General features: G+C 30.4%; 1 protein-coding gene and 1 long non-coding RNA gene across 2 annotated transcripts; both read left to right on the top strand.

Moving 5' to 3' along the window:
* The first annotated feature begins 6,336 nt into the window (after positions 1–6,336).
* Positions 6,337–7,110, top strand: LOC112727564 (protein MAIN-LIKE 1-like). The gene is made up of 2 exons (XM_029290328.2): positions 6,337–6,393; positions 6,496–7,110. The coding sequence occupies exons 1-2, from the start codon at positions 6,337–6,339 to the stop codon at positions 7,108–7,110; spliced, it is 672 nt and encodes a 223-aa protein (XP_029146161.2).
* A 3,647-nt stretch (positions 7,111–10,757) lies between these two features.
* Positions 10,758–12,063, top strand: LOC112749918 (uncharacterized). Its single transcript, XR_011873739.1, has 4 exons — positions 10,758–10,891; positions 11,043–11,208; positions 11,754–11,836; positions 11,969–12,063. It is a non-coding gene; the product is annotated as an uncharacterized lncRNA (long non-coding RNA).
* Positions 12,064–13,767: the final 1,704 nt, after the last annotated feature.

Here is a 13,767-nt window from a genome sequence, read left to right as displayed (position 1 = left end):
TAAATACATTTATTATATTTTTGGAGGTCTATTTATTTTAAAAATAAAAGATTTAATTAATATAAAAATTTATATATCTTCTTTTTGTAAAATGTATAAATTTTAACCGATAAAATTTTTTTAGAGATATATTTAAATATATACTCTTAAAATTAAATTATTTATAAATGAGTTAAGCCTCACTTTAATTTTTAATATTGGCGAGTTTTAATGATTTAGTCTTCAAAAATTCAATTACTTTAAATTGATCCTCCATATTCGAAAAAATATACCATGTTAGTCCCTCTCCCAATTTTGTCACTGAAGCACTGATGCCATGAGTGACGTAATTAATTCTTGTCACGCCAGACATAAAAAAATGGTGTTATTTGTGATTTGGCACTAAATACAACTTAAAACCACATCATTTGTCTCTGAATGACAAATAAAACATTACTCCTTTTTTATTATCATTTTTTGTCTTCAACTTTTCCATTAGTGAAATAGAAAAAAATTCTTGATAAGAAGAAAATTGTTGTTTATATTGATGATGAAGATGATGAGCTTAGAGTCATTGGTGAGTCCAGATCTAATGTAAAGAATAAATCCAACATTGAATCTCCATGCAAGATAGCCCTCCCAAATCTGATGACAAAAATACAACCCTTTTTTTAATAATACCCCATTTTCTAACAACAATGAACCAATAAATCCTAGTGCTAACTATCCTTTGTCTGACAACAATGAATCCACTATCACATTCAACTTTCATTCCAACCAAGTTACTAAATCCACTGTCTCTGTCAATAATACCTCACTTCCCAAAAGTAATGAATCAGTAAATCCTGGTACTAATAACCTCCTATCCCACAAGTCCACAACAATGAACCCACTGTCACATCCCACAACAATTTTGGATTTTAATTTCAGTTTCTAATTTTTCAAATTTTTTAAGTCAAATTCACTCTTATTTGGTCAACATCTTTTTAGAAGTCATCTCTTTTTATTGACATGTAGTTAGGATATCTAAAAAATGATTTGTTAGGATTAAATTTTACTGTGAACCACAAAAGAACAGACTGACTGAAATTTTTTGTTGTTGTAATTCTGGCTCCACTTGCAATCATGATCCCAGAAACGAAAATATGCACAATGAAGAATAAAGAAGAACTAAAAAAATTGGGAAGAAGAAAAAGTAGAAAAAAATTTAGGTTATAAAAAGAAAAAAAAGGATCAAATTAGAGTTAATCCACTTTTAAGTCATATCATCTAATCATTATTATGTCCAGCATGGTAAAAATTAGTTACGTCACTCAACGTGAGTATTTCGGTGACGGAACGGAAAATAGAAGAGCGATTAACGTGATATAGTTTTTTGAATTTGGGAGACTAATTTAAAGTCATTAAAATTTCGAAAACTAAATCAATACAATTCATCAATTTCAAAAATTAAAGTGGAACTTAACTCATCTATAAATACTTAATTACACTTTATTGCTCAAAAAAAGAGATAATTTTAAGATAGAAGTAACATTAAAATTCACCGGTGATGATGGCATATGATTTTAGGTGAGTAGTTATTCAAAGTTCAAACTTCAAACAACGCATCTCAGTTTCTAATTAATGATTTAGATCTTTTTCTACCACCTAAATCTATATATTCAAGGAAAATTATATAAGATGAGATTTCACAATCTTCTCAATAAATATTTTCTACTCAAATATTTTTGTATGACTATTTCTTATTTGATCCATGTATAACCACCCATCTATCTAAGTATTGCCATCTTGACTACACTATCAATTCAGATAAGATGCCACAATATAGTTGAATCTAAAGTGAAATTAATAAAAAGAAAATTATAAGTTTTTTCATAAGAAATTAAAATATCCTGAATAATACTTTTATTAATGACCAAATTTATGAATAGACATGTGCTATTTTATGTATGTTAAAATACATTTTTTAATAAATTCAAAGAGTAAATAGTAAATTATATTTGAAGTAGAGAGATTACGTTGCTTAGTCATACCTGTTCAAATTAATTATGAATAAATATGCTTTCGGATTTAATTTTAATATGTATGAAATGTATAAGTTTTGTATAAATGATTAACTGCAAGTTGCTAATGATCTCCACCGAGTATTTTAATTCTTTAATCAATAGCCACAAGTTTCAAATGCTTTTGTTTACGAAAGCAAGTTGTTGAATAAAATATTTTGACTTGGTTTCATGCAATGCTTTTGTCTAATAATCTTTTCCCATAAGACAAGAATAAAGGGTTTAATAAACAACAACGCCTCTTTTATTATTTTCATATTTAAAAGTGTGACCTTTTATTCTAACACACTTTTATTTTATCTCCTTGAATTAGGTTAAGTATGCATAAATATCTCATTTTTAGTGCTCAAATAAATAAATATCATATATCTAAAGGCACAGGATGCTAAGTACGACAATTAGATTTTCATTTTTTGATGCGCACAACATCCATATTTTAATGACCTAACTTGTCCCATATTTTAAGGCCAAACATATTTTAATTAAATTATTTAATAATAACTTATTTAAAAAAAATGAAAAACTAGGTCTTCACATACATACATACATAATCCTCAAAATTTAAGCAATATTCTAAATGATATCGTTACGCTTTGAGTTATAATCATTAAGCATCAAAGAATTTTATTTCTTTTGAACTAATTATTCGGCTACCCCCTGATCATGAATTAGAAAATATATAGACGTTATAGCTTTATGCTTGATAAGTATTGAATTATTGTACCTTTGATTTATTCGGTCCACATCTTATTGCAAATAACCTATTAAGCTTGTTACGGATCGAATATCCTATGGGATCTTCCTCAGATATTTTTTGTAATCTCCTACGTACGTACTTATATTTGTAATTATTAACGGATCATCATCTCTTTTTATATATAGAATATTACGTATATTACTTGATAGGAGAAAGAAAATAATGTTCTCATGTTTAAAGACATCATTAATTAATTGTTAAGCGTTAAAATTTATTTTATAATTATATTATTATATTTTGATAAATATTATTATATTATTAAATTAGTCCTGTATATGACACGGATTATATTCAACTTGTTAAATGAAATAAATCAGATAAGGTAATGTTTGGATGAATAAATTAAAAATGCTCAAGGAAGTGTTATTTTTGCCAAAGTTCTTTTCTTTACTGTTTTACAGTAAGTAGTAATTTTTGCTATATCATTTTATTCGATAGATATATCTCATTCCGTTTATTCTTTTCTTTTTCTTATTATATAATATTTAAAAATGTTATACGTCCACCAAAAATCAGCCGCCAAACATATAAATACACGTAATATATAAATTATTTTTAATATGTATTTTATATTATAATATATATTTATACAAATAATTAATTTGGTGATTTTTTTTATACTTAACATAATTATATAATATTAAATTTATGTATGATTTTAAAATAAGAAATCCTCTCAACATACTTTTTTAATAATATTTCTAATTTTTTTATTTCACTAATTTGCAAGCATCCACTGATAGATGAAAGGCCGTAAGAAATTAGATTTCCATACCAAAAAAATACCTAAATGAAAACAAAATAATAACGATCAATTTATTTGTGTATATAGCAATTTATTAGTTATTTACAGACTTTTAAATTAAATTTTTATTTGTGATAAATTAATTACTAATATATCAATAAATAATATTATATATATGTCTTTTTATTAATCATCAAGTCTAATTAAATTAGTCTAATATAATAAAAATCAGTTATAATTAATATTAAATCTTACCATTTAACTTGGTTGAACTTAATTTATAAGAAGACTTAGGTGTGTAGTATTATTCTATATCAAATTAAAAAATATCTTAAAAAAATAATATAAAAAATAAAATAAAACATTTGAAGACGGCGAAAGAATCTATCATGTGTAGTTGATAAATTTTCACAAAGATACGTTGCGCAAATGCCAACTTCATGTTTCTGTCTCACCAATTATAACAATTGAGGTAAATTACATTACGCATTGCCCCCACCACCATGTGCCTCACAAAATGAAGAAATCATCATACATATATATGTACAATTTGATTTGAGTTATTATTCAACACATAAATACACTACACCCTCATCAAAAGATGAAGAAAGAAACAAATCACACAGTAAAAGAAGACAAATGAAGAAGCAGCATGTAGACCCCACCATACCCATATAGATGGCCTATTGAAAGGGCACTTTATATTGTGCCCAAATTAAATTCAATTCTCACTTGTCATTATTTTTTGTTTTTTACCGTATTTTTCGATTCAATAAATTAATAATTAATCCATCATGAATTAGAATTTTATTTAAATATTTATTATTAGTTGGTGAATTATTACACATATAAAAAAAATTTAAATTCTCAATACTTACTTAAATAAACTAGTAAAATATTAACTCATTTTAGTAATAATTTGTTACTATTAAACAACAAGGATGACAAAGGCTCATTTTTTTGGATATGTAAATTCTGTGTGTGTTATGTATGATTATAGAAGTGGGTGATGCTAGACATAAATGTGGAAACAGTTTTTTCTGAATTATGAAGTGAAGAAAATGAATTGTCCGATTTTTTTATTAAAAAAATTAAAACACAAATTCGAGGGTCCGATTTGTGTAGAGAGAAAACCGGAAGGTTCGATTTGTACTTTTAATTTTTTTTATTTTGAAAACAAAAATCGGATGATCCGATTTCAATATTAAAATTTTTTTAATTGTCTAAAACATAAATCGGACGGTCTTGTACTGCAAATTTTTTTATTTTTTTAAATACAAATCGAAAAGTCTCTTGACACCACAATTGCATAAAACATTCATACACTCCATAACTGTGTCATGTACTATTTCTCCCTCCATATCTAAACTAAAAAGTGGGATGACAAATGTGTTGTGGGGACAAAAAATATATATTTTGTGGTTCAAAATGTTGTTTTGGTTTGGAGTAGTAGTTGTGGTACCAATTGATGTTCCTGTTGGGCTTAGTTTTCAATAGTAGTCCAATTGAAGGACAAGTAGTTAGATTGATGTACCTCAAAATGTTTTGCATGGTTTTGGAATAAAATGTTAAGTTTACATACTTCCAATAACTACTTGTAAATTGACAGATCATAATAGTTGTGAATTTTTCTAAATATTTAAATAGTTGGAGTTCAATGTTTATGCAGCACTAATAATGTAAAAGATCATTCTTATAGTACAAAGAGAATTGAAGAATTTGGTTTCATCTTTCACTCATATTTTTTATTTTTATTTTTTTGGTCTTTCTCTTAAAAAATTAGTTTTAAATCATAATAGATTAATAAATGCATAGTTATTATAAGAACATAAAGAATTGATTCAAATAATTTTTAGTAAGAACAAATATAGAGAAGTAACTTTTAATTAGTTAATTAATTAATTAATTTTTATTATAAAATTATTTTTGAACATTAATTTTTTTTATTAGGATTTAGTTCAAGTTTAGAATTTAACTTTTAGAGAATTTAAAATTTAAGATAAAAAATAATTTCAAAAACTATATTGATATTAATTGAAAAAAAATTAATTCCTTAGTTAAATTCTTTTTTTAGATATGAACGTAGAATATACCGTCACAAAAAATAATAGTCATCATTCATCACCTTAAAAAATTATGTGATTGGCAGTTAAATAAGTCACCAACAACTATAAAAAGATAGTAATATTCGAGAAATAAAAAAAAAATAAATTTATCTTATTTAATATTTATTTATTATAAAATATATTAAATAAAATTAAAAATAATAAATTTTAGTAATTTTTTATTAATATTTTTTTGGGCAAAACACTCAATTAAACTAAGAGGAGAAATTTTTTACACAAATCGTCCAACTAAAATTTGGTTCATGAATCAACCAAGACATGTTTATACGTAGTTCGAACCAATTAAATTCGAACTCAATTTTCACATAATTCAAACCATGTTCATTCGAATTATACACAATTGCACACACACTAATTCGAATCAACTTGATTCAAATTACACACAGTAATTCGAATAAGGGTGATTCGAATTACACCCATGCACGCATTTCCAAATAATTCGAATTTGACCGATTCGAATTATTCATAGTATAATTTGAATTATGCTGTTAAAAAATTAATAATTTATTAAAAAAATTATTTAAAAAATTAATAAATTATTAAAAAAATTTAAAAATATATATTTTATTTTATACATTAAAAAAAGCAAACAAAATATTTAATTACGAGACTTCTTTAAAATATTAATGAGCTATCAATTCGAATTCCAAATAATGGTTTTTGTTAATGGTTTTTCTTAACGGTTTATTGTTGATGGTTGTTGTTAATGGTTTTGTGTTAATGGTTTTGTTTTAGCGGTTTATTGTTAACGGTTTTTGTTAATGGTTTTTGTTATGTTAGTGGTTTGTGCATCTGTTCTAATTATGCGGTTTATGTATTGGCCAGCCTCGTCGTTGCATATCCAGTGTTAGGCGGCAACAGGGGATGCGTCTTGATGAGAGGTATGTCCCGTACTTGCAGATGGCGAGACTTTACCATCTTGCGAGACTGAACGACAGATGGTTTCGACTAGACGAGCCCCTAGTCAGCGCATTCGTCGAGAGGTGGCGGCCTGAGACGCACACCTTCCACATGCCGTTCGGAGAGTGCACTATCACGCTTCAGGACGTCGCATACCAGCTGGGGTTGCCAGTCGACGGAGATTATGTTAGTGGTTGCCTTACGGACTTCCACCTTTACATTGAGGGTGGGAGACCTGCTTGGCAGTGGTTCCATGAGTTGCTCGGTGTTTTACCGCCGGAGAACCAGGTGCAGAAATTCGCAGTCAACTACACCTGGTTTCAGGAGACATTCGCGGAGTGTCCAGATGGGGCAGATGAGGAGACAGTTAGGCGATTTGCCCGGGCCTACATCATGATGTTATTGGGTACGCAGCTGTTTGCCGACAAGTCCGGCAATCGTATACACATCAGATGGCTACCATATGTTGCTCGGCTTGAGGAGATGGGTCGCTATAGTTGGGCGTCGGCGGCACTAGCATGGCTGTACAGGTGCAGTTGACTGCGAATTTCTGCACCTGGTTCTCCGGCGGTAAAACACCGAGCAACTCATGGAACCACTGCCAAGCAGGTCTCCCACCCTCAATGTAAAGGTGGAAGTCCGTAAGGCAACCACTAACATAATCTCCGTCGACTGGCAACCACAGCTGGTATGCGACGTCCTGAAGCGTGATAGTGCACTCTCCGAACGGCATGTGGAAGGTGTGCGTCTCAGGCTGCCACCTCTCGACGAATGCGCTGACTAGGGGCTCGTCTAGTCGAAACCATCTGTCGTTCAGTCTCGCAAGATGGTAAAGTCCCGCCATCTGCAAGTACGGGACATACCTCTCATCAAGACGCATCCCCTGTTGCCGCCTAACACTGGATATGCAACGACGAGGCTGGCCAATACATAAACCGCATAATTAGAACAGATGCACAAACCACTAACATAACAAAAACCATTAACAAAAACCGTTAACAATAAACCGCTAAAACAAAACCATTAACACAAAACCATTAACAACAACCATCAACAATAAACCGTTAAGAAAAACCATTAACAAAAACCATTAACAATAAACCGCTAAAACAAAACCATTCACAAAAACCATTAACAAAAACCATCAACAATAAACCATTAACAAAAACCATTAACAAAAACCATTAACAATAAACCGCTAAAACAAAACCATTCACAAAAACCATGAACAAAAACCATCAACAATAAACCATTAACAAATACCATTAACAAAAACCATTAACAATAAACCGCTAAAACAAAATCCTTAACAAAAACCATCAACAAAAACCACTACCCTACACTAATTTCCTAAACCACTATCCAAAAACCATTTACAATAAACCGCTAAAACAAAACCATTAACAAAAACCATTAACAAAAACCATCAACAAAAACCACTAGCCTACACTACTTTCCTAAACCACTATCCTAAACCACGAACAGTAACATAAACCATTATAAAAAACCATTAACAAATACCATTATCATAAACCGCTTTCATAAACCACTAACCTCGTCGTTGATAACACTGGCGATATGAGCTACTCCATCCAAACGATAAAGCCTTCCCGGATCGTCCCCCATCGACAGAAACAGCCGCTCTGGTCAAGCTCGTACTGAACGTTGGTCTTTTTCTCTGGGATTTGGTGGGGTTGGAGAATGAGAAAGTGATTCGAATGAACTTGGCTCGAACTACTTTTATAGCCGATTCCCTTGTAATTCGAATCAACTTGATTCGAATTACTATGCAAGTCCGTTTTCACCTAATTCGAATCCAATTGATTCGAACTCCTCTAACATGCGCTTCTCCTAGTAATTCGAATTTACTTCATTCGAATTATATAGGTGTAATTCGAAACAAGTTGTTTCGAACTTCATTGAATTTTGGCGTTCCTAGTAATTCGAATCATATCAATTCGAATTACATGCAAACATAATTCGAATCATATTGATTCGAATTTTATAGTAATTCGTCCTGGTTGATTCATGTATTGATTTTTCATTTGGCTGATTTAGGTAATTTTGAGGTCTCCTTGACTCATTTCAGTTTTTTACCCTAAACTATATATATATTTAAAACATAAATCAAATTCGTCTAAGACGCAATACCACTTGGCTTGGCCCACTTCTTCCTCTTGATTCCAACCATCTTGCGGTAGAATTTATTGTTGTCTTTAACTCGAATGCAGAGAATATAAACGAGATCAAACTATTATATCACGTGTGTTTGGTGAGGAAAGGATATAAGCCAAGTGCACTTTAATTCGTCATGAATACGTACGAGAAAGACTCAGTAGTTTTTGTGTTCTCTGATGGTTATCTAAACCCTAAACCCTTTAATTTCGTCAGGTTTCATATTCTTTGCTTATTGCAACGTAATGAAATTTTGCCATATTTGCAACGAACTAGAGAAATTATTATAATAATGTGCATTATAATATTGCCTACTTATAAAAAAATATAAGGTATAGTAGAAGTAATAAAAAGTGTTTCTGCCGAGGGGGAAAAATGTTTATTAACCATATAGCTTTTCCTTTGTGTAGTTTTTAACCGTTTTATGCTAATTGCCGGCTACCAATATTACAAGTAAAGTTGATTAACTTTTAAAAATTCAGTGTACAAATTCTACAGATCAGACCGTGGTGTATGTATTCGTAAGTCTAAAATAATAAAAAAAAATATTACTGGCAAATATTAATATGTTTCAAAAAAAGAAAGGAGGGTAATGCTTTTTAAATTTTAAAGTCTAAATCTTAAACCTTAAATTTTAAATTTTAAATCTAAATTATTGATATAAAATATAATAGAATAAAGTATTATATTTGGTCCCAATATTTGACCAAAGTTCTAAGTTGATCTTCTGACATTTTAAACATCCTATTTTAGTTCCAAATAAGATGAAAACTCAGGTGCAGTAAACTTCACGTGAAGTTGATAACTGAAAGTCGTTAGATAATTTGACTGATTTGACTAAATTTTCATCTAACGGCTCTCAACTATCAACTTCACGTGAAGTCGACTGCACCTGAATTTTCATCCCCAAATAATTTAAAATAGCATGAATGTAGTTCTACCGTTAACTCTGATAGTCAATAGTTACTAGTGCAGCCTATGTGGCTTTTTTCAACATTTGTAGTTAGAGCAATTTTAGTTATTTCTCCTGTTGAGAGACAAAGCTCACTCTAATGTGACACTTTCTCTTTTTCTTATTCTACACGGAAAAAGAAACTATCAATCGATGATGATCGTTGTGTAATCGAAGGCCGATACATCACATTGGTGCTCGATTACTGGTGGAATCGTCATTGTGGAGTAAAATAGAAAGACTTTGCATGTTGGAGAGCGACAACTGAAAGTATGTATAGTACTCTCTGTACCTAGTTGGTTAGTGTTTAAATGGTTGTTTTCGTTTGAAGGTTGTGTCTTTTAATGGTTGTTTAATGTGTCTGCTAGGTCCATTTGTTTTGTGTTAGAGAAACTTTTGACTGTTATTTTTTTTTTTGTTGCTCTAGTGTGTTAGAGTGATCCACGTTTGAGTGTTGCCAAGTTTGATAACCTTTGAATGACATATTTGACAGGTTGAACCAAAAAATGAATTATTTTAGTGTGAAGATATATCATGGTAGGAGGTTCGGGTTTGATGGAGAACCCCTACATTATGTGGGTGGTGAGGTGAGCATTGTTGATTATTGTGAAGATGATAAATGGATCAAGTTTGAGGATGTTGAGATTGTAAAAGTGCAAGATTATATAGGAAAAAACATTGCAATGATGTAGTACAAGTCTCCAACAGAGAGCACAGAAGAAGGCTTGAAGATGCTTCAAACAGATAAGGATGTAATGGAGCCAAAATTGGAATGAAAGAGGATTACATGGAATTGTATGTTGTCCACAAAACTGGAACTTGTAGCAAGTCTGGTACCATTGAGGAATTAAAAGGGCAAGGAAATATTGGGTCAGCTGAAGGCATGGTTCTGAAAATTGGACTGGACCGGTCAGTCGAACCGATTCAACTGGAAACCAATAATAAAAGCAATTCGGTCCGCTACCTATAATCGTTGGAGAAAAAACTGCCAAATCGATCGAAAATTGGCCAGTTGGACCGAATCGATAACCGGCCAGTTTAAATAAAATGACGCCATTTTGTTTATTTGTAACAAAAAAAAGAAAAGCCAGAAGCATTGTTGTCCCTAGTCAGAAAAAAAGAACTAGAATTTTTACAAAAAAAAGAGGAAGAAAACAATCAAGTTACCCTTGTTGTGGATTGATCTACAATCAAGTAAGTGATTATGATATAAATTGAATTTGCTAACTAAGAAGTTAGGACTAGCACCTTCTTCATTTGACTCTTCCATTCATTATATCCATTCTTTCTCTTCTTTTCTTCATCGTTCATTTTTTTATTATTCCTTTTTTATTTTTTTTACCAGATCAATTTTTTTCGCAACAGCAACAGAATGTTGTTGTTGGGTTGGTAGATATTATAATTAGAGAGAGAAAAAAGAAAAGGATGGGTCCTTTAGATATGGCTCTAGCTGGGAAGCATTCTGGGTTTCGTAGAGAGCATTCTGGGTTTCGTAGAGAAGGCAATCACTGGTATTATTATCACTATTACCCTTTTTAATGTTCTTTTTCAATCTTAATTTTGATTCATTGTTATGCTTCCATAATTTATTTTACACGATCGGTTTGAATGAGTTATGGGCTTTGATTTGTTGTTGTTGAGCTCTTTTTGTGTGCTGCATGTATTTGTGTGTATAGAAAGGAAATAGTGTTTGATTGGTGATTTTTTTTCTTTTGGCATATTCATGATAATAGTTCTGTTAGTAGCATTTTTCTATGATGAGTTCAGATTATTTAACATAGATAATAGAAGATAGGTAAATTAAATCAATACTTATCTGGGACACTACAAGATTTTCTTATTTTGTATCAATTTTACTTGGTTATCACTCAGTAGTTTTCTATATATCCTTTTAGAATGTTTAACTTCATGCATTGTGATTAATCTGCTAAGGGAGATATAGGGAGGGAGGAGCGGCAGTTGCGATGGTACTATGGTCCAAATTTAATTTGCATTTGCAGTTAGTTGGAATCATTCTATGGTTCTCCGAACTTGATAACTTCTTTTACGTAAGCAGACAACACAAGTCTTCTCCATTTGCAATTAGTTGGAATCATCTTCATGTGTCTCTACCTAATAGCTTAACAATGATTTTGGAAGGTAATGTTCTATCGCTTCTGTTTATATAATCATTGCACTTGGTCGCTTTCATTATTTACGTGTTAAACTTTGCTATATATCAAAATGCATTGTCAATTTTAATATCTTTGTTAATCTGTTTGTAATATGTAGATTGGAAATTATCTCTCCCAATTTTTAGACCCACTAGTATTGAATAAGCTACTAGAGGTCAGTTACTGTTTTACTGAACTCACTGGTTAACCACCTCTAGTACAAGTTATAGTACTCTAACAAATTTTTCATTATTATTTTGTTCTTACAATTCTCTATCACTTGATGTGTCCTATTAATTATCTGCAGTTTATGCCAAATGGTGATCCAGCTTGGATTAGTTACGTTTTTGCCTTTTCAATATTTGTTGGAGTGGTATGATACAAAATATGATTAAATTGTAGATAATAATGTTGTATTCTTAATTTTTTGTGATTAATGATACCGCTGGTTGGGAATGCTTGCAATAACCCTTTATGTCATTGCAATGCTTCTTAGGATTTGTCACTGGGATTGGTTTATTAATTTTAGTGCTTTTGATTATCCGTTGACCGTTGGTAACACAAGATGGTATGGTGGTGGCCTTAATTAAAATGCTGTGTCAAATTTTTTTTCTGTTGTTTCAGAAGTATTATTTGCATAATTATACTCCTTACTCTTAGCCCTTTCTGCTAATTGTTGTTTTATATATGTTGATGATTACTTTGAATTTTTATTTTTTCAGATCTGATCCAAGCTTTTAGTGAGGTATCAAGGGATATCAATTTTGTATACATAGTAGTCAGTTGAGTTGGAAATTATAAGTAGCATTGTTGATTTATTAGAGTTTTGTGGTTTGTTTCTAAATTATTCTAACTTTTTTTGCTTTTTTCTTTTTGTTAATACCCTTTTTTCAGTAATAAGAGAGGGAAGCCTATGATTATAGACCCGAGTCTATCAAGCTTTAATAAATCAGATTAAAAAGGATATAAAACATCTTTAATCTAATCAAATGACAAATATTGATGGACAAATTTTTGGTTATATATGTGGGATGGAGGGAGTGTAATGTTAATAATGTCCATATATTGAACAATTATTTAGTTTTAGCAAAGTAATTATTTTTTTATGTGTAGTGCTCTGAAGCTTTTTCTTGTTAAAAGAAAGATTATGGGACTCTCGTGGCTACATGTTTTGAACTTTTCAAACTGGCAAACTTCTAAGAGGGAAAGATTTGTAAGTTGTGCATCTACTACAAGTAGTGTATTTTAATCTTCATATGGAACATTTAATTTTATTTATTTTGATCTTCATGTAGAAAACATCTTAAAGCTAAGCTGTTTCACAAAAGGAATGGATAGTGAAGAATTCAAAATATTGATTTTAGTTGATGCAGTTAAGATTCTGTTCAAAGAGAAGAAGACTAACAAAATGCAACATAGAATCGAATATGAGCTAGGAAGAAGAAAAAGAGTTGCGATTTGAACAAAGTATTACTTCATTTCGAAAACTATTCAGTTAATTCAAAAGAAGAAAATTGTAGCATCAAATTAGTAAAAGCAAAGACCAACTTCAAAGCTAAGAAAACTGTGTCATTGGTGTCAAGGTGAAAAACAATGCCAAGCTATCAATTCTTTAAAAAGTAGCCAACGGTTTATAGTTTTGAATTCTTTAGTATATTCATGATTTATGATTTTTCTTTCTCATTTACTTTTACATTCTTAGATCAATTGCTAAAAACGAAAACTAGGCTATTTTTCAAGGTGCAATTTTAGATCATTACTAACACTCGTATTGCTACATTGATGTAACATAGTTATAGGCATGTAGCATTTTTTTGTTGTTTAGATTTATTACATGATTTATTACTTTTTCAAGAGAAATTTGTGTATCAATATTTTGAGCTTAATGAAATATTTCATTTTGTAGTAATTAATTTC

This window comes from Arachis hypogaea, chromosome 2, assembly GCF_003086295.3.
Source record: "Arachis hypogaea cultivar Tifrunner chromosome 2, arahy.Tifrunner.gnm2.J5K5, whole genome shotgun sequence".
Taxonomy (NCBI): Eukaryota; Viridiplantae; Streptophyta; class Magnoliopsida; order Fabales; family Fabaceae; genus Arachis; species Arachis hypogaea.
The sequence above is the reverse complement of the archived record's forward strand: the minus strand, read 5'-3'. Positions and strand labels throughout refer to the sequence as shown.

What these genes read in the sequence shown, in the direction of transcription:
- LOC112727564 (XM_029290328.2), top strand. Translation starts at nt 6,337, where the DNA reads ATGGTTTTTCTTAACGGTTTATTGTTGATGGTTGTTGTTAATGGTTTT. An exon ending in TTAATGGTTTTGTGTTAATG is followed by an intron (nt 6,394 to 6,495) that starts GTTTTGTTTTAG and finishes TGTATTGGCCAG; the next exon opens with CCTCGTCGTTGCATATCCAG.